The 21,375-nt window shown below is 44.5% G+C and overlaps 1 protein-coding gene across 1 annotated transcript in view; it reads right to left on the bottom strand.

Annotated features, from left to right (window-relative positions):
- The window catches only part of Dsor1 (mitogen-activated protein kinase kinase 1), a 46,449-nt gene extending 25,304 nt beyond the window's left edge, over positions 1-21,145 (bottom strand). Inside the window, exons 1-6 of the mRNA XM_075680470.1 lie at positions 20,941-21,145; positions 17,249-17,474; positions 15,216-15,362; positions 12,681-12,758; positions 12,451-12,502; positions 6,510-6,634 (exon numbers count right to left, since the gene is read on the bottom strand). Coding sequence (XP_075536585.1) covers positions 6,510-6,634; positions 12,451-12,502; positions 12,681-12,758; positions 15,216-15,362; positions 17,249-17,474; positions 20,941-21,035 — 723 coding nt within the window. The 5' untranslated portion in view covers positions 21,036-21,145. The remainder of the gene's footprint in view (positions 1-6,509; positions 6,635-12,450; positions 12,503-12,680; positions 12,759-15,215; positions 15,363-17,248; positions 17,475-20,940) is intronic.
- Positions 21,146-21,375: the final 230 nt, after the last annotated feature.

Raw genomic sequence — 21,375 nt, 5'->3', positions numbered from 1 at the left:
GTATACCACATTTTAATTGCTTAAACCATTTCCAATCACAAAAAAGGTGGTTCACAATTACTAACAATACTGCTCTCAATAAAACTTCACCTATTTCATAAGCACTGCTACCAAGGCTACACACTTTGGTGCAGTGAAGTGAGTTCGCCAAATGCGCCTGCTGGTGAGTGCATTCTGCTGTGAGTGTTGCTAAACGTTCCCATATGACAGCCTGCAAATCACACTAGCACAAAAGTGCACGGGCTCAGATTGACACCATATTTGCCCATTTGACAGGAGTACTATACTTTGCACAATATCTTTTACATAAAATGATAAAAATTAGGAACAATACTTTGTTGAATTTTATTAGAATTGAGCGGACAGGTATAAAAACATAATTACCAGAAGTATCAATTTTGAAATGCATGAGTGTTCATAAACACTAAAAAGTTCTATTGGCTGAGATGGATAACTGTAGCAACCACAAAGCGCACCATCATGCAACGACTAAAGCTTGACACAGCTGTGTTTTATGCTTACTTTTGGGTACGAGCCTTCATATCTCACAAGGTCAAGGGTGTGGCTTGTATATAAGTAAACTATAGAAAGCTTTCTTTTCTCTGTGTATATGCGAGTTTGTTTAATTAGGGGGAGCACAGCTATTACACAAGTGCTATTTTTACTCAAGTCTTTGCAGTGCTAAATCTCATGCCCCCATTTGTTTCAATGGCAAAATAATGCGTTGTTTAACTTTCTGATGTTCATGTGTGTAGAAGAGTGTCTTAAGGTAAGAACATTTAATAGATGAACAGCATGGCTTTATATGCTGATGACTTAAAGGGCCCCTTAAAGGGCCCCTTAAAGGGCCCCTTAAAGGGCCCCTTAAAAGTCTAGCCATTTTGACGTCTTTAAGTGGAACACTTTTTGTGTGTGTGTGCCTCCGTGCATCCGTGTTTCTTTTTTAACGCTTTCCTCTCTGTCCTCTTTCTAACTTCTATCTCCCATCACCACTGTAGGGTAGCAAACCGGAGACTGATATCTGGTTAACCTCCCTGCCTTTCCTCTTCATCTCTCTCTCTCTCTTTTGAGCTGACAAGCGCCATGCATACAATGCACGCTAATGATCGTGTCTGCAAGTATTACATTGCTACGCGTTGCGGAAAGAGCTGAAATTTCAAACTGAATGCCATTTGCCCTTCTCGCAAGCGCCACGCTCCCAGCCGGAGAGTCGATGTACATCGCATTGCTGTGACGTCGGTCATAGTGACATGCAACTTCGAGAATTAACGTATTTACTCGCATAAGGTTCGCACTTCTTTGTTCAAAAAATTGACACAAATTCAGGGGTGCGATTATTTAGCGGGTTAAATTTCCTATGAAAAGAAACATTTTCCTTTTTCATTGCGCATTTGCTGCAGGATGACAAGCACGCGGCTGCCGCTGTCAGTGCGACACACCAAAACAAGAATGTTATGTGGCCTGGTGAGGGGCCCTTTAAAGCTTTTCAAGACTGCCAACAGTGTTCATGACTGCACTGAATTCCAAAAATACATTTTTTCACTCTCAGACTGTACAGAAATAAGGCACTCTTAAAATGCTTCCAAAGTTATGTGCCACGGTGCAGCATTATTCGATTCGACAAAGCACCGATCAACGGGTGCCAAAAGGTCGTGGAAATAGGGACCGGCGAGCAAGACTGCTATTGCCAGCCACTCGGGCAAGCGGCCGAAAGAAGTCGAAGGCAGGTTTAGAGATTGTCTTTTTGTAGTCAGCACGACCATGACACCCCGACAGCTTTTTGTAGGAACCCCTGTGTTTTCTCTGCCCCGCACATACATTGAGAAGTTTGCTAAGAAGGCAGGGGTGTGAATACTCTCAAAATATGTGGTGTCTCTGTGCCATCCTGTGACCATGAATTGCTGACAGTGTATGTGTGCCCACAGTGCCGTATGGGTGGCTGACGTCATTTCTCCTGTGTTTGTAAACGAACAATAGAGGCGTGCCACAGACTCAAGGGTGTGCGTATGTGGTGCAATACCAGTGCAAGACTTCTAACAGCAGGGGGAATCACCCGTCCCCTCGCCCCTAATTAAAAGGGCACGGCCAAGACCTTGGGAGGAGACGGGATACAATTGGGTGAACTTGATTGGATCATCACCAATATCTGCCGTTCCCCAACACAGGGAACTAGGGAAAGGAGAAATTATTTACATGCAGGTTTAAGACCGAACTAAGCAGTCTAGAAGCTGAGCGTACAATCTGCTGAGAAGCATCAAGTAGCTAGTGCCGTCCAGTATCACCTGGGCCGCCTAGCCGCGTCTGAACTGTGAGTTACAACGTCTGCAACGAAGCTCACGGTAGTTCCCCTCAAGGTAGCTCAACCTGCTCGAGGGAAGACGTCAGACGTAGACTCCCGGGAAACCCAGCCCAGCAATCGCATCCACCGCAATGAGCTCGGCTTGCCAGAGTTCTTCGGGAAAGCTCTGCTGTCGACTCCATGCTTTATGGACTTGCTGCAGCTGCCCGGCGATGCGTATGCAATCATTTGCTTTCTTTTGAACTCTGTTTAGTTGACCACCTTTAAGTGTATTTTGTGTAGTGTTAATTTCTATATTTACTGTAAACTATTTGTTGTATTTCTTTGGTATTCATCACTGATCCAGATTAAGTGCATGTGTGTTAGTGTTCTTGTGTTTTTTGTGTTTCCTTTAATCTGTGTCATTGTCAGTCTATCATTTTTATTTTTCCTGTCTTTCTCCTGACTCTGACTCCTTTGCTGTGCTCGCTTGAGTACAGAAAGACCAACCAGCTTGTATACACCGTCGACAACTTCGCGCCGACGATGAACAGGTGAGAAACTGTGGCACTACGGTATTAAGTTATATGCAGAAACACACGATGTGCAGTTTTCATACACCCTTCAGGATTCTCCATTTCCCAGGCTCGATGAAATAAAAAATCTTGGTGTGTACTTCAACAAAATGCTAAGCTTTTCTTCACATATTAAGTATGCGAAACATGCCCTTCACACTCTTGGAATTCTAAGTTATATATTGCATGATTTCCACTCACCTGTTTTGTTTCTGAAATTGTATTCTGCTGTGTGCTTTCCACTACTAGAATATGCCTCAGTAGAATAGGGTGCAACGTGCAAATCTAATTCTGACCTTTTTCTTTTTATATATTTATTTACATGCACTGGAACATGTTATTTACTCTGATCTTATTAAACACCTTCATGACCATGGTTTTTTTCATCCCGACCAAGCATGGATTTCGCATGGAATTACCTTGAGCCACTCAACTTGCTGAATTCATACACGACATTGCACTCGGCTTTAACTATAGTACACAGATAGATGTTGCTTTCATTGATTTTCAAAAAGCATTTGACGTAGTCCTGCATAACTTACTCTTATACAAACTGTCATTTCTTGGTCTTTCCGATTCACTGTACAGTTGACTTAATTAAAAGATTATTTGTACATATGGCTGCAAAAATTGGTTCTGAATGGTGCAACGTCGCGAACAGTTCGCATTTTATCAGGCGCGCCTCAAGGGTCACCTTTAGGCCGCTTGCGTGCCTCATTTTTATAAATGATTTAAGTGAAGGCCGTGTTTCGAATCTCGGACTGTATGCCGATCATTGTGTTGTATACCATCCTGTGTCATGTACCGAAGAAATGAATGTGTTGCAGTTTGATCTCGAAAAAAATTTGTTCTTGGCATGCCAAATCGAAGATGGATTTGAACATCGTAAAATGTAATCACGTTCAATTTACAAAAAGAAAAAGGTGCCTAGTTCATACTCTAAATAATGTTTTAGCGCACAGAGTTGATGGAGTCACCTCGGCGTCACTTCAACTGCGACAGTGAACTGCATCCCGCATTGATGAAACAAAGCGCTAAAGCGTGTCACCTTTTATATCTTTTCCAAAAGAACTTCAAGTGCCCAATTATGCCCAAAGCTTTCAACGAAACTTTTCATCTAATATTAGGCCGGTGTTAGAACATGCATGCGCAGTGTGGGACCCCTTCACAAATGTTCTTGAAGATAAGTTAGAGCATGTTCAGAAAAGGGCAGCAAGATTCATCATGGACATCTACAACTATAAAATTAGAAGTTCGCAAATCAGGGAATATCTAGGATGGAAGTTGATGCCCAGACAGAGAAAAATAATCATGTTAACCTTTTATGCAATATGAACAGCGGTAGCACAGGAATCAACAAGAACATATTTAAAGCAATCTTACTATCGGTCTAAGATGCAAAAATTATAAGAAAATAAGGCCCTACCAAAGTCGCATAAATGTATGCAAGTTTTCATTCTTTCCGGAAACAACTGCAGGATGGAATTTGCTTCCGGATGAGATGTCTGCACCCAATTTTTCATCTGCCATAGAGAACTTTACATGAATCTGTTTTAGCTAATACTTCCAGTGTACTTTTTAAGCATTGTGTAACAAATATTATAATGGGATGTTTTATACTTGGTATTGGATGTGTTGTCTTCCTCTTTAATCATGATTGCATTTTTATTACTATAACTGATTTGATGCAGTTTTCACAACATTCTATTTTTCCCCTTTATGTTTGTAATTAGAGGCCAACTGCAACAAAATTTTCGGCTGCATAGAAGACCCAGTTTCAGATAATTCAGACACACAGTAGCCTCTATGCAAAATCTTACACTTGAAATACAAGTCAATACATCACAAGGAGCTTGCAAAAATCGATATTTTTCATGCCGAAACTGAAACAAAAAACGCTGCCATTATCGCTTGGCGGAAGTGACACACGGTGAAGAATGCGCAGAACCAGCACGCGTGCTGTCTGCTTTCCTTGCTTGTATTCCGTTCCAGTGTAACAGCGAACATGCCCCGCCTGCTGCTAGCCACCGAGTCAGTATACTTTGTTAGCTGCTTCATGCACTGTGACAACGCCGTTGCACGCCCGCGATGTTCTTTCAATGTGAAGTATTCTCCGAGTCCAGCCGGTTTTCTATATCTGGTTGTCTCCATTCAACAGTAGGGCTTCAACGCGTTCTTGCTCCACTCAAAGAAGAGCATGTCGCCAAGCTAAAGGTGCGATATAGTCCGGCTTAACACGGACACGATCCCCGCATGGTGCAGTTACGCTACATTGGCGAAAATTGGATGCTCTGAAGTCTAGTGTGGCTGACGCGGGAATAGAACATGTCCTATCGCACGCCAGAGCAGCTGTAACAGGTTGTATTGCGCGCTAGCTTGGCTGACCAGCAGCATGCTGTTCGGGCTCACTGGAGCAAGTGTGTTGCATTTGCGCCTTCAACAAACGAAAGCGCTCGCTCACCACGCACTTGTCCGCTAGCGCTGTGGCAACAACTGATCCCTGCGCTGCTGTGGGTCACGTTTAAAGCACAGGTAACATTTTTGGAATGATAATGTCGCTGGTACAATGCATCTGACTTCACCGGCCACTGCCTGGCACACTGAAAGTGCCCCACTCGTTGACCTATCAGACCAATCAGACAACTACTGCCATCTGCAGTAAAGGATGATAAGTAGCTGAGGCTTCGTATGGCCAGGCTTCAGGGGCTCGGTGCTAAGCATAGGTGCAAAGTGTGCATAAACTCATGGCCAGACAGGCAGGACTGCGGCAGTGATAAAACTTCGCCCATATCACTATGGCGGCATTGCACTCCAGCGTGGCGTGCTACCACACCTACACCATGTCCGCCGCGTTTCCTTCTCCTGCGTGACAAATGCGCATGCGGTTCATGCTCGTTTCTGGCACTGTGTCAGAAAGGATTTCGTTTTTGCACTTCGACGTGTTCAATGTAGAGCCGCACAAAATATCTTGAAGATGATGCGTTACCAGAAACAGTCGCTCGAGAATATTGCGCTTGAATAGAACTTACCTTTGAACATTACCTTAGGCTTTCACACGCCATCACAGCATATAGTACCCTTCACCCCGAGGAAACGTTTGCCAAGCAGACCTAGCATGATGGGTAAGTGACTGTGCTGTTGAGATGCAGCTTGTGCAGCTGTGTCAACTGCAATTTACATGCTTTGTGCACGTTGGCTAATCTGTGTCACACTTGCCTGCTGTGCCACAGTGCACGCTTTCGCTCTAAAAGCTGGGACAGGAAAGATATGTTCAGCCTTCCTCTACTCAGCGTTGTGTAGTGCACAACCATTGTTTGTGTTTGAGTATGTATATTCGAGCACCCGACGGCCACACAACGCATCGGCATTCTTTCAACAGCTCAAATCATGAGCGCAACAGGGAGAACGCACACCGAGAGAAATGCCTGTCAACTTGCAAATGATGAGTGAGCAATGCGCCTGGCTGCCTAGGCACGAGCCCTGCTGCTTTGCCAAGATTACTCTGACATTATACGCTAGGCATTTATAGTCGGTTTAGCCCAAGTGAAATTTCGTTGCAGTTGGCCTTTATCTCCTCTACGATAATGCCTGACCCGGGCGGTGTAGGTATTTGTAAGTAATTATTTATTAATAAAGGGGGCAGCACTGGCACTTACCGACATGTAAGACCGTGTTCCCACAAAAGAGTTTGCCATTGAATCAATCAGTTGCCCGCTCACGCCAAAGTCGCAGATCTTGATTTCGCCCCTAGAATTCACAAGCATGTTCGATGGCTTGACATCTGCAAGTGAGGCAACACATAACCAAAGAATGAGATTTTTTGCAGATATCCACCACAACATTTTGAGTGCCACTTTTTGAATGAAAATGCTGAACCGTAGGCACTGCAACATACTGGCTACAAAGGGTACTCGGGAACATAATGACTTCAAGGAAAGAAATAACCTTAAAAATTAGATACATCCATGCCAGATTTCATTGGTTGCCCATCCCACTACAGCTCTCAAATCTTAACAATCAATTCAGTGTGGTGTCAAAAGCAACTAGATGCTGTGATCACATGGTGCACTGCACCCACTACGACAGGTTTCGTTGGTGCTGTGGTAGTTAGTTATGGTACGGTAGTTATATAGTGCTATGGTAGTCTGTCTTCCATGCTTGACAGCATGAAACACAGATATCCAGGGGGTGTAAATCTGAGTTAGGAGATCACAAGTTGGACACAGTGTGGCTGTAAAAACATGCAATGAGCAACTATCTGGCTGTGCAGACCATGTCGATGCACTGGTTCAGCCTCATTAGCCTCATTTATCAGCAAAATAAGTGTTGGGATGCTAAGGCCTAGATGCAAAGAAACCCGCTTAAAAATATAGGTGACACAAGCAAGCGGAAACCACCAAATGAAGGATTTTGCATAGTGAGCACTGAAACTGCACTAATTAAATGGCACGAGTTAAAAGAGATAACATCAATGTTGCAAAAATGAAGTTTCCTTTGCAAATATTGTAATGGGAAGGCAAGCTGCCTCGGCTGTTTCAGCTGATCTGCATTTCTTACGTATATATATTGTCGGGATGTGGGGAATTCGATGCGCCATGGTGCGGGTGCATTTCACCTGTTTCCGCAATCCCCACGCCTTACTTCCACCTTGCTTCGAACCAGTTGTCAGCGGTGGCGTTCCACTCGCGATGGATCGCGGTGAGGGCGGAGCTACGACGTCACGAGCCGGCCCCTGGGGGCTACTGCCGTGACTGTAGTGTATCTCTTCTGCCTTGGAACTGTGCCAGGTACGTACATGCTTCCTTTCGTCCGCAGACAACTTTGTGACTAGAACTGAGCTCACGCATGGCACCTTTGCCCAAGCGGGGAGCGCATACCTCATGTTGATCCTCTCTGGATGCTGAGCCGAAGAACGGGTGCCTAGTGCTCGCGCGAGGTCGTACCACGTTGAGCCGCATTTATCGAAGGCCCAAGCCGAAGGAGATTGCCTGAGCTCTTGCGAGTTGGCCCATTGGTTATCGCAAGATAACCAGATAACTTTTCCTAGTGGCCTGTCCCAGCTTCAGCCTGTACTCTCACAGCGACGTGCTATAGGCGCCCCTGACAACAGTTTCCACCATTGGTGCGGGACCCCTTTGGTTACCCGCCGCCCCAGGACCGGGCGTTTGTGCAGTGTCGGGTGCCACCGGATACAATAAACGGTTTCAGTCAACTCGAGGCAATACTGTGTTCTTGCGTGCGCCGCTCGGTAGGCCCTTGCGGCCTGAGCTCGCGCGCAGCGGCAATAGAGGCGACGGCTGGCGTGGCCCTGTGGCTCACTAAGCTTGAACCCGCAGTGGTCAAAACTCCGGTGAGACTCAAAGACCCCATAATATATACACACACACACACACACACACACACATACACACACAGTAATCCTTTGTTATGACGAAATCGCTTTACTCAAAATATTGTTTTATTCTAAATTTCTTCCGGTCCTGACCCAAACATATGCATTTCAAGCCGCATTACTTGAAGCGCACGGAAAGCTTGACCTGCTTAGAGCAAAGTGATGAACAGAAGCATTGTCGCCGCTAAGCGGCGCCGAATTTGACAGCATCAAATTAATACCTCCAACGAATTAGTCTCATGCAGGCACAGAACAGGCCGCAAAAGTACCAAACCCATGACCGATTACCGCCTAGTAACGGGCACCAAGCGAGTGCCGACTGCTCCCAGCTGTTAACTGTGGAGCAAATGGAAGCTATCAAATTCTACGGTGCAGTGCACCTGAATTGTTAATCTCAGTCGCAATCGCATCACTGGTGTCCCCTGTGATAGAATCCACATGAAATTTAAGTTTTTCTGACACTTTGCGATGTGAGAAAATTGCGGTCTCTTAGATGCCAAAAAGTGGCCAAAAGACCGCGGGCAGACTTGCGCCATAGCATTCCATGGAGTGCGCTCGATGAGCGAAGTTTTACCGCTCGAGCACATCTGGTGCTCAAATGTGTCGAAAAGCACAAGTGTCCCTCCGATTATAAGTGCCATGTTCGACACAAGGAACTACGCTAACAGATTGGGAAGACGACTTCGAGGAAGCCTGTCTACAAATTTGCTCACCATAATCGGCCTGCATCACAATAAAACACCGCCCCTAGCTTAGCTGCACTTTTGACGGTGCAAATAGACCAATAACTTGCTGAAAACAAGAAAAATTCGAGCGTCGTCAGCGGCGAGTCAGGCTTTCAACATGGCGGGTCAACGCAAGCTGGTGTTTCTCCGGCGATTTTGTCGAGCCAGCCACACTCGATTCGCGCCATCCGACTTAGGACAAACGGTCTAAATTCGTGGCAGGGCCATTGAATTTTGTTCCTACACATTTGTAAATGGTGCAGACGCGACTGTGCGTCATTTACACTGACACTCAAACCGTAGAATTAGCACAGTGTCGTCGACAATGGTGCGCCGAAAAACTCGCTTTGCAAACTTCCCAGCTGCACACCTCGGGAAAAAATTGCCCAGTGATCGTGCAAAGCCCCTACTGCAAAACTGTTCAGTTTTCAAGATCGCGCTGCGTACCCACAATGAGCGGCTAATTGTTTTCTGAGCACAACAAGCACAACCTGACTCGAGCCACAGCATTTGCGGCTCGAGGTATTGCGCCTTCCAGCGTGATACCCTCATTGTCTTCCGTGACCTCCGCACCCCCACTACAGATGTGCCCACTGCCTTCCCCTCCTCATTCACACTTCAGTCTGCAAGCCGTTTGGAGGCCAGTCACTCCTCTCACTCGCCTTCATGTCAACTCCTCGCCTCCTCACGGCCAGTTTCGACGTCGCTGCTCTTCCAAAGCTGTCCTCTTCCGACCTGCCCTCCCGAACACAATCTTCCACCAACAGGTGCCCTTCTGTGGTTCCTGCTTCTTGGTCACCACAACTCCAATCACCTTTTTTCCGTTACACGTGAAGCCGATGCCAAGCCAGCCATTGCAAACGTCGCCATTACCAGCGCGCACTGATGAGGAAACAGAGATGCTCTGACAGACACTTGAAGCTTCTGCCTTCAGCATCGCCCGCCACATTCAGTCACCTTGGCACTGACAGCGCATGCGTTTGGATCCGTGCTGCAGGCCATATGATTATGTGTTATTCAGAGTGCTTCGTTAGGCATGCCTCGCATGTACTTTTGTAGCCTACAGTGATAAATGGCTCAATCAGTTTTCAGGGAAAAGTGCCCGACTTTGAAGCAGAAAGTTCTGCTGATAAATTAAGTGGAAAAAGGCAGCCAGCAGAAAATTGACATCGCAAACAAATTCGGCATATCGCCATCTGCTTTATCAACTGTATTGAAAAACAAGGAGGCTGTGCTGGATCGCTTTGAAAATAGCTTTTCGGTGAAGAGAAAGAGGAATCGTGATTTGAAAAACCCCGAAGTGGAAGGTGCACTTCTACAGTGGCTGAAGAACGCCAGGAGTGCAAATTTCCTCGTACATGGACCTGCACTTACTACAAAAGCCAAAGCTCCAGCCCTCCAAATAGGCCATAAAGATTTCAAGTGCAGCAATGGCAGGCTTGAGCGATTCAAAAAACGACACGGCATGACCTCGAAGTCTAATGTTGGCAAAAGCACAGCCGTAAGCTGTGACACTATGGACATATGGCACCAACATCAGCTCTAAGCTTTACTTAAAAGGTATAAAGGCAAAGACATCTACAACCTACAAGAGGCTACCAAATCACATGTTCACTACCGCTCGCGGATCCTCATCCGGAGGAAAACAGAGCAAGGAGCGTGTCACGGTGCTGTTTGGTGCCAATGCAACAGGCGAGGACAAGCTTCGCTGGTTGATACTGGGGAAGGCGGAGAAGCCACTGTGCTCCCGAAATGCAACTATTCCCAAGGAATGCATCTACAGAAGTAACAAGCGAGCATGGATGACTGCTGCTATTTTTGAAGACTACGCATGCCTACCGGATGGAGGGTTCGACGCAAAAAATCGGCAAGTGCTTTTCATAACTGACAATTGTCCGAGCCACAGGAAGAGCAACAACCTCAAGGCGATCACTGTGGAATTTTTGCCTGCCAACACAACAGCGCTACTGCAACCAATGGATCAGGGCATCATCGAGACCACCTGGAAGCTGCACCGCAAGGCTCTTTCGCAGCCAGAACTCGCAACTTCAATGGTCGCCAACTGCTTTGTGCACACCGGCTTTTCCCACGCTGGCTTTTCCCGCGCCATCGTCAGCGACCCTGATGATGACCAGACTGATGATGACTGGACTTGCAGCAATCTGTATGAGGTTGTTCATAAAATTGCTGGCCAAGAGGCAGAAGGTGACTTCGAGACACTGACGTTGGCTGATACTGCTGCTCCCGTGGTCGCCCCAATGACGGATGCAGAGATACTAATTGACACTGTTGATGACCCTGACAAGGACGAAGAGCCAGCGGACCACATGAAGCACCAACAATGGTGCAGATGTGCAAGTACCTATGCCTTCTGCGAAATAAGGTTGAATGCATGGGCAGCAACCATGGCTTCGTGCAATACTTGGCCAAATTAGAGCAGAGGTTGCTCGCACCCGGTAAGAACATGAAACAGCCAAAGCTCACTGCCTTTTTTGCACCTGAATAAAGTTTTGCTTCACTGAATACACTGTATTTTGATTTCCTTGTAGTTGTGGCACAATTAAAGCTTGACTGCTTTAGGTTTTCTGGAGTGGTCGCTTATATCGAATTACCGCTTATAACGAATTTTTTTCGCCGTCCCGCTGACTTCATTATAACGAAGGATTACTGTGTGTGTGTGTGTGCGTGTGCATGCGTGTGAGGCAATGTGTATAACACAATAAAATTGAACAGGGTTCAGATTCAATTTCGTGCAACAGACATGACACTGATGTGTGGCATGATCATTGGTTAAAAGCATATTGTTCAAGTTACATTTGCATTATATGTTATTCCAAGTATGTATTATCAAAAACTACAGCAGTGCGTTTTACAGCTATTTTAAGTATCACCCAACTGTCACACAGCCACGAGCAGTGTGTTGCAACCACAACCATGACACATCAACATGCCAAGCACATAGCATGCCAACAGCCACCTTGCAAAGCTGTTGCAAATATAGAAGCAATGCTATGGCCTCTGAGATTGGGCCACATGCCGCCAGGTTTCGGAAGCCATGGTAATGCCATCAACAAGCTGAGCAGACTTGGCAACCATGGCGTGCCAACTTCTTTTACATAATATTGATGCTCTGCAACTATTGGGTGCCACACTATCCCACCACGGGAGAGTGAACTGTGGCACCCAGAGTAACGAAAATTTGAGTCGAGGGTGCTTGCATTTTGATGTTTCTTCGACCGATAACTTGTGTTAATATGCGTAAAGTGCCATAATTCCTTTTGCTTCTTTGACACGCTAAGGGGAGGTCTAGAGCAAAAAAAGGGTGGCCTTAAAAAAGTGTTGCAGGGTCGTTTCTTTGCATTTAAGTCTTAGAAACACAAAAACAATCTTAATCCCAAAAATAGACCAATTTAATAACATGCCAATGAGATGCAGATAATAAGAGAAACCAGGAAGAACATAATAGCAATATACACATACCGCGATGCATTATCTGATGCTTCTCCCTCAGATAATTGAGACCTTTCAGTACCTGCAAAATATGTTTATTATGTACTCTCTTCTACAACCACATACAAAAACTGCATGCATGCAAGCAAGGCTTTAGAACTTCCAAATTAGAAAGCCCTCATCAATAGTGCTTTTAGTTTTTAAGCCTACTGCACTTGCATTGTGGAAATGCAAATCTTGTGCAAAAAGGTAATACTCACCGCTATTGTGACCTTGCCCAAAATTTTTTCAGGTATGCGGCCTGCCTTTTTTAGCACTAAATCTAAGGAGCCACCATCCTGCAAAGTTATTAAACATAAGAGTCAGTCATGCTGCACTGCCAATGCTGATGCACCACCATAGTACATCTTGAGGCAGTTAGAAAAAAGTTACAAGAGCTATCAAAATAAGTCATAAGTTAGAAGAGACAAAAATAACGAAAGAGCAGTTAAAGTGAAGCCTGTGTGACACCGAACACGCAAACTTGTACGCCACTTGTTGGTCTGTACGGAGGAAGTTTCTGCCTGGTTGAGGTGAACGAGATGGAAGCAGACGTGTCCAATTTACCATCTCATTTCCTCTTTTGTGCTGTTTGATGTAAGTAGACAGCAACGCTTTTAGTGCAAAAGCAGGCACAACGCAATAATGACACCAATCCCAAGATTCATTGTTGAGGGCAGGGCATTTCCAAGGTGGCAACTCACAGGTCAGAATTGCACACATCATAAAACAAGCTTGCCAATGTGAACATCAGTAGTGGCAAGAGACTCTTTATTCACCAGTCAATGTTGGCCAGACGACTTCTGTCACGTACTTGTGTGAACACACTTTCAACTGTCGCTAGCTTAAAGGGCCCCTCACCACCATGCAAATTATGGCATTGCAGTAATGTGGAAAGTTGGGTGAGTTGCTGCTTAATCATCATACCTTGGTGGTGAAGCAGCGCAATGACAAAGACAATGCGAGTGTCATGTTTTCTTGTGTGTCTTCGCGTTGTCCTTGTCAGTGCGCTGCTTCACCACCAAGGTATGGCATTGAAATCAAACAAGTGCAGCTCGTAGATCACGCAGTAGTGACCATGCCTGTCAAGTATGAAACGGCTGCATGGCACAAGAACAACCGAAATCTTAAACAGAAGGCCATGTGCCCTTCTTCTAGAAAGAGCCACACTTCAAGTGAAAGAGTCACGGTCACACGCAAGACGCACTGCTGGCTACATCACTAACCATGCCACGTGACTTCAGTTAATCATAACATGCGAAACGAGCAATGCTGCCACTGGAAATACACCACACAGCAGAAAAAGAAAACGGAGGCAAGGCTTGTCACGTGAACACAACGGTCTCTCGGCTCCGATATGGAAGAAGGCAGGTAAGGAACACCGCTTGCAGATGCTAGTCAAGCCAAAGAGGGACAGTGTCTCTGTTGACAATGAAGCTCGCCTCCTGGTAACATGGTATCTCCTCCAATAATGAATAAATTTGAAAAACCATTTCAGTAATACGCTCCCTAGACAGTGCCTTACAACTTCCACCGTACAGGTAAGCCTTGATATAACGACCTTCAATATAACGGAACTCTCAATATAACAAAGTACTTCCCTTTTTATACCTCCTTATCCATAGAACACCATCTATTTAAAAACCTTAAAAAAAAGTGCTGATACAGAATTTCACATTACAAGGAAATTTCACTGCCGTCGTGAACGAACACCTAGAATTTCAAAGGAAACTTCCACTGATGCAGATAATCAACTGGTTGAATTACAAGCAATTACAAGCGGCTGCCTGCGAACACACCTCTCAAATCGCACACGGCACCACCAAGAGTGAGCACCAAAATGGAGCAGCGTCATGTTTCATATGAAGTCCAAGTCTGATGAGACCCTATCGTGCCCTGCGTGCTGTATGCTTTGGGCACAAGTGAAAGCAAGTGAGGGTGGGCAGAGAAGGATGATGGCTTGATGAGTGCCTTTAGGTTTAGGCATTGCACCTTACCGTGCAAGCAAGGGGAAAGAGGACAGGGGGCAGGCTGGTTTGAGTCTCCTTTTCTAGTGCAGCCAGGGCTGCACATGGCAGAGCGCATACTCAACCTGCACACCCCGTTTTAGAGGTAATCTACCATGCGGGCAACGAGTGTGTGTGCCAAATGGCATGGCATCACGTGCACTGCCTTTCCGTGCCTTTCGTTTCAGAGGTTGCATACAAAATGTTATCTTGAGTTTTGGAGACACGATGAAGCGAGAGGCAGACGCTGCATTCACTTCCCACAGCAGGCATTTTTCATGATGGCGTTGTCCCACTGCGGGCGACATTAGTAGCTGCAGGGTCAGAGTGGACGTGAAAGTGGGGCTAGCTTCGTTTTGTACCACCAATGTGAACATATTGTCAAATCGTTCAAACTCGTTCAAATCTTTCATCGCAACCTCTCAAATTCAACAAAATTAACTGTTTTGTCATTCAAGTTTGCTTTTTCCAACTGCCAAATTTTTTTTGAAAATTTTGCAACCCTTTCCGCGCAAGAAATATCCACCGGCAACTGTACTTATTTGAAAAGCAAATTACCGATTTTACAGACTTTTTTTATATAGAGGTTTAACTGTATAACCAAAATTTTTAATGGGGCCTGGTCAGTGGCCCTTTAATGCCATTTAAGGCTGTCCATGCAAGGGGATTGTTAATTGAGTCACCTGGAGCCATTTTGTGCAACCATGTGGAAACCAAGCATTAAAGATGAAGTCAAGGAGTAATACTCACCATGTATTCCATGCAGACGTTGATTTCACCATCGCTGTAGAAGGCTCCGTAAAAGCCCACTATGTGCGGAGAGTTGCACTCATGAAGCACCTTCAGCTCTCTTATGATCTGGTTCCGAATGGCAGGTTTGACTTCCAAGTGAATCAGCTGCATCAGACGAGGACGAACCACTGTTAGCATTGGTCCCCCTACCCCTTGATTTGCTAGGATTTTTCACACCAGAGCAAGTAAACAGCTTCGTGCACCTTCTAATGAAGCAAAAGAAGCCATAGATGTTTAGAATTTTGCAGTGTTATGAGGCACATTGCATCTACCTTCTCACCAGATTTCTTTCCCATCTTATATCTCAGCTGCTATTAGACACACAACAAAGATTAGGTGCTGTCCTCACTTATACTGGGCAGAATTCCTACGTGACAATGTTAGATATTGGTAGTTCATTATGAAAGCAATGCAAGGTTAGCATGAGAGTGAAGCTCAAGCTACAAACAGGATACATGCTAATACATTGCTGCTTTGTTTATTATACACCTATAGATTCCCAAACCATGATCTTGAGGACAGCAAAGTAATGGAACTATTTCTCAAAGCCAATCTAAAAGTACGACGCACACAGATGCTTGTACAATGAAAGTAACATGACAATTCCATTAAAATCACAAAGTATAAAGCCTGCACTCACTTTCGCAGCACAATGCAGCATAGGTAGCACAAAATTCAGCCCACAGAACTCTGATAGCATGACATTTACAGTCCAAAAGCAATGAAATTTCTTTGCGCTGTGCTGCAATGAGACTGAGGGCAAGGAATATGGCAAATAGGTTCTGCAGAAATTTGCAAGTTGTAGGAAATTTCATGAAAGGTATACCTGCCAACTTGAGGAGGTAAAAATTTGTAAAAATTCTTAAATTTAGTAAAACTTAATACAAAATTAGTAAAATTTAAGAGCAAGCCCAAATTTATCAACTTTACAGAAAATTCAGGAGTTTAGAAGAGTGGAAAGGGAGAAATTTACATCCAGCCAAAAGTACAATGAAGCTACTACGCATGTTACTCCATCTAAGATGGTGAACTAGTATACAGGGTGTTTCAAGCAACTTGAACCAACAATTTTTAAAAAGTGGTTAGCCGCAGCTGAATGAAACCAATGGCATATGGTTTGCCGTCACGTGGCACTCCTTAGTGTATTTCTTTATATTCTACTTAATTAGTCTTTAACTAAGATGAAGTATGCAAAGTTCTTAATATTTACTTTAGGGTCAAATGTGTTTCGTTGCATTGTAGAAACGACCGATCCAATTTTTTGTGGTAACATAGATGCTGCGTGGTGATTTTTTTTTTTTTTTGACATTTAAAGAAAGCCCACAAAATATGAAATAAAACCATGTGACTGCACTCACGCACTATCGTATTGCAGCACTATCAACCGCGCATCATGTAAAAGAACCATGCGCATGGATCGTGGCGAAGTGAACGGCCATGGCTCTAGGCAATGGCTTCACAGTGTGTCAGTATTTTTGGCGGTGGCACACGGAAAGGAAGCACCATTGTCCCTGATAAGCGATAGGCTCGACGTACGGTTTAGAGCATTGCAATATGACAGCGCACAAGCACAGTCACATAGTTTTATTTCATACTTCACGGGCTTTCTTTAAACACTGAAAAAAATCACCACGCAGCATGTATGGCACCACAAAAAAAATTGGATCAGACCTTTCTGAATCCCCTCTACAATGCAACAAAAACGCACTTGGCACTAAAGTGAATATTAATTTCTTTACATAATTCATCTCGGTTAATTAACTAATTAAGCAGAATATAAAAGGTACTCTAAGGAGCGCCACATGACAGCAAACTACATACCATTGGTTTCATTCGGCTGCAACTAACCACTTTTCTTTAAATCCTTGGTTCAAGTTATATGAAACACCCTGTATACTAGTGTTCTACCGTAAGTCACTAAGAACTGCTGAGTGGACCTTGCTACAGCACGTGCAGTCGGAAACAGCATGGGAAAAGTCAAGTGGTCGCACCTTCCGGGCCATGATGAAGCCACTAGGTCGATGCAGCACCTTGGTGACAACTCCCCCATTTCCAGCACCAAGCTCACCAAGGTTCTCAAAGTCATCGCTGCTGAGCTCGCCAACTTTCTGCTTCTGGGACAGGAATGCCTCCAGCCGCTTGCGCTGCTGTTCATCCAAGTCCAAGCCTTCGAGTGTTTTCTGCAAGTCTTCGATGCTCGTGTTCTGTGTCGATTTGCTGTAAGAACCGAGGTTAAACAACATAGCGGCGTGAGACAGTTGTTCTGCAATTGGTCAAGTAAATTCGAGAGTTTTAAGATTCAGGACACTCAGTAGAAGAAGTCAGAATTTTGACAGACATTGTTGAAAATATATAGCGGAAAAGGTGTTACTGCTTCACAATGATTTAACCATAAGCTGCATTCCAAATAGGTGCTTTCAATATCTCTTTGGAAACATCCATAGAAGTCTGCATTGTGTGGAAGGCTGTACATAAACGTTCAACTATCTTAAGGTCTGGCTTTTGAGGGGCAAACGAGACCTCCAAGTAAATCAGCTGCAAGTTTTAGCAGATCACAAGTATAACCATCGTCTTTTAAACATTGCCTCAGAAATGTGCAAAATGTAATAGACATAGTGTTCCTGTTTATCCTATGTACTGCAAATATGCTTCTCCTGCTATGGTAATGTGGCCTGTAGTATTTCAAACTCATCATCATCATCAGCCTGGTTACGCCCACTGCAGGGCAAAGGCCTCTCCTATACTTCTCCAACAACCCCGGTCATGCACTAATTGTGGCCATGTCGTCCCTGCAAACTTCTTAATCTCATCCGCCCACCTAACTTTCGAACTAAATAAGATAAAACATCAACTAGTGCTGATCATGGGATCTTCATTTCCAAAAAAAAACTGAAGCTTCAACCAACTTGCCAATCAGGACAATTTTCTTTTTCATGGTATTTATTACAATTATCAAGGATTTCAGTGCAATTAATGCTCCATCCAAGATTGTACATCCTTGCCTGTTCCATCAGCTTGATCATCATTAATCTTTTTACAATTATCTTTTTACCATCCACTCTCTTTCCATGACAGGAACATGGTTTCAATGTTAGCTGCATATTGTGCCCCAGATTACCTTATGCGTACTCCCGAGTGAAACAGCTCACCACCCCATTGCCACTGAAGTTAATGCAAAGTCATTCTGTGACTTTGTTACTATTATGTTGCATTGCTATCATTTAACACAAAAAAATGTGCAAGCTTCTGCATTAACTTGTTTCTCCTAAGTTATTGTATTTTGCATATTTATTTCTCCACATATACATTTTTATATGAGTTTTTATATTTGAAGTTTAGTTTGTTTCTGCATGTGCACTTTTTTTTTTCTGTACAACCTTATAATCATTCTAAAGTTCCTATGCCCTTTTATGAGTGAGAGGAAGAAGAACCGAGGAGCCTGATTTTGTCTTTTTGTTGGTCACAACCATATGAAGCCAATAGATGAATCTAAGGAAAGCATAGGACAAATTACTTGTTCTTTTAATTGAAATGTAGAAATGATAATGTAAAGGTCAATGCAAGTGGCTGAAAAAAAAATGACTTGGTCCAGTCAGCAGCAAGTTGTTTTTCATTTAGTATCATTTCCCTTTACTTTTCAGTTCTACACTTCAATTAAAGCAAGCAATTGTTCATACACTTTCCTTATTTTCACTGTCTGTTTGTTCCATATTCACTCTTATGTATTACCCTAAAATTTTTATAAGCAACGCACCTAAATATACATAGATATTTGCTGAAAGAGCTTTGCACAAGGACAAAACAGTGCTTATATAGTGTGCTTTTTCGATATACTTGTTGCTTTCCTATTTTGAGAAATGACTATACGATGCTAGCAGTTCCCCATACAGTTCATGTGCCACCAGGCTAATGACAAAGTTGCAAACAGCATTTTCTCATGACCCAGTTATCACAAAATACATTACAGTGTACGACACAACAACAGACATAGCATAACAGACAAAAACAGAGATAGAAGTGAAAGTAAGGATAGGAAAGAAGACCAAATGAAAGCCTCTACAGTACAGGTTTCCGGTGCAGGAGCAATTGGTATTGCACAAATCACACTGTGGGAAACTGTGTAAGTCCTGTTCAGCACAATAATGCACTAGCTAACGCTAACTCTGCTTTGCGCTTACTTAGATGAACCACAAGCTTCTTTTCAACAGTTTCAAGGTGCATAACATGGCAAACTACCACATGGAATTTCAGTATCAGGCACCCCCCATGTCGTCTCATATTAAAATATCTGAGGTCTGCGGGCAGCTGATAATGAGCACTGGTCGCCAACCAAGAAAGTTTCATAGTGATCACAATGAGCTGGTCTACTCCAAGAACAGGAGATAAACTAATGACAACTGAAGGTTTGCCATGCTGTTTAGAACTGCCGTTTCCACAGCAGAAGTTATATATCTTGAGTGCGGTTTAGGCGCAAGGGCACAAGAGTGCCATGCTAAGCGCCTATTTCGTAGTCATTTGTTTTCTTCTTTTATTTTACCACGCACAAGTATGAGGCGTGGAGCCTTCCTGCATTAAAGGATTCAAGTGCTCACACCTTGCACATCGGGTGATGTTGTGTGAAGTCGAGACGACACTAGTTTTTTAAACGTACATAATTACACATAAACTTGTGTTAAGCAGGCAGAATCTTGAATGTTTGCAGCGAATTCTGTTGTGAAAAAAGTCGCGCATTATTAGTGGCCAACGTACTTCTTGCGAGCTCTTATAAGCTACACCATGACTATTCTGCGCCACACTTGTCCCGCGAGAAAATCGAAACAACAATTTACTGAACGCGCGCGGAATCTAAAAAAAAAATCGAGTAGAAAAAAAAACTATGCCCTCTGCGCGCAGCACCGTAATGTTCGCGAGTACCTCGCCTTGCCAGCGACCAGATCGCCTTCGCAAAAGATTGTGCGCCTTTGTCGTGAGGCGGCTGCGCGTCTTGGGCGTTACACGAGCACCGGTCGGTCGGCTTTGGCGGTCGAGATTGCCTCTTGACGGACCACGCACACGGCGCTTCTGGCAGGTCGGCCCGATCCTCACAAAGAACACCGTCACGACGCCCGCCCGTTTCTGGCAAATTATTCCTACCGCGTCGCCCCTGACGCGTGTCGCCCGAGACATCCGTAGACTTCAGCGAAAAACGAGAATAAATGAAAACGACAACACACGTGCCTCAAAGGGGAGCGGCTCAACCACAGCGGCGCAATCGAGGCCGAGTATGTACCACCAAGGAGCGACTACGTGCGAGTACAAATAACTCAAGAAAGCAAAAAAAGAAAAGACGGTATGGCAAAATCTGAAGAAGGCCCTCACACAATGTGATGTGCCGTTTTTGAAAAGTAGCACGTTTCCAAAAAGACAGAATACGCATAACGAAGGCAAGATGCGTCTGCGAAGGCTGGCTGTCACCCGGAATGCCTGCCGAAGCGCCACAACACAGCAACGCGAGTTGCGCTAAAATGAGCGAGGCTGCGCAGCTCTAAACCGCAGTGCACGTAATGGCACTCGCCAAATCGTCAAGTGAAAAGAGACTACGAAGTAGACTGGTGAAGCTGAGTTCCTGTCAATTGTTGACGCAGAGGATGGCGAGTTTTGAAAGGTCAAGTTGGGTGCCTCCGGTGGCATCGTTTTTACTTACTCGTTTGTCGGATCGCACCCCGAGTGATCTAGTGGCTCTATGGAGCCCGGCGGAAGCTTGAGATTTAATTTGTTTTTTCCAGGGTTTCGGCTCATGTTAGCCGCTTTCTTCGCGCAGCATACAATCGTACAAAATGCGAACGCTACAACTCCGCCGCGCTGTGCACCTTCTACAAGTTTGTGGTAGTGATAAAATAAACAAGAAAATAAATTATGTATAAAACAGTGGCTAGAAGGCGCCACAGTAGCATTCATCACGTTGCCAACTGTTTCTGCATTGATGGCAAACTGCGGACCAAAGATCAGAAATAAATCAAATAATGGCTTATGGGCTTATTGAAAAAAGAAAGCAAGACACCGCAAGTTTTAACCTAGGTGGTGAATCATCTGTTAATTTACACTTGAACTAGTAACTTGGAAGAGTGGTTGTCATGGC

The sequence above is a fragment of the Dermacentor variabilis genome, chromosome 2 (assembly GCF_050947875.1).
Source record: "Dermacentor variabilis isolate Ectoservices chromosome 2, ASM5094787v1, whole genome shotgun sequence".
NCBI classification, from domain to species: Eukaryota; Metazoa; Arthropoda; class Arachnida; order Ixodida; family Ixodidae; genus Dermacentor; species Dermacentor variabilis.
The sequence above is the reverse complement of the archived record's forward strand: the minus strand, read 5'-3'. Positions and strand labels throughout refer to the sequence as shown.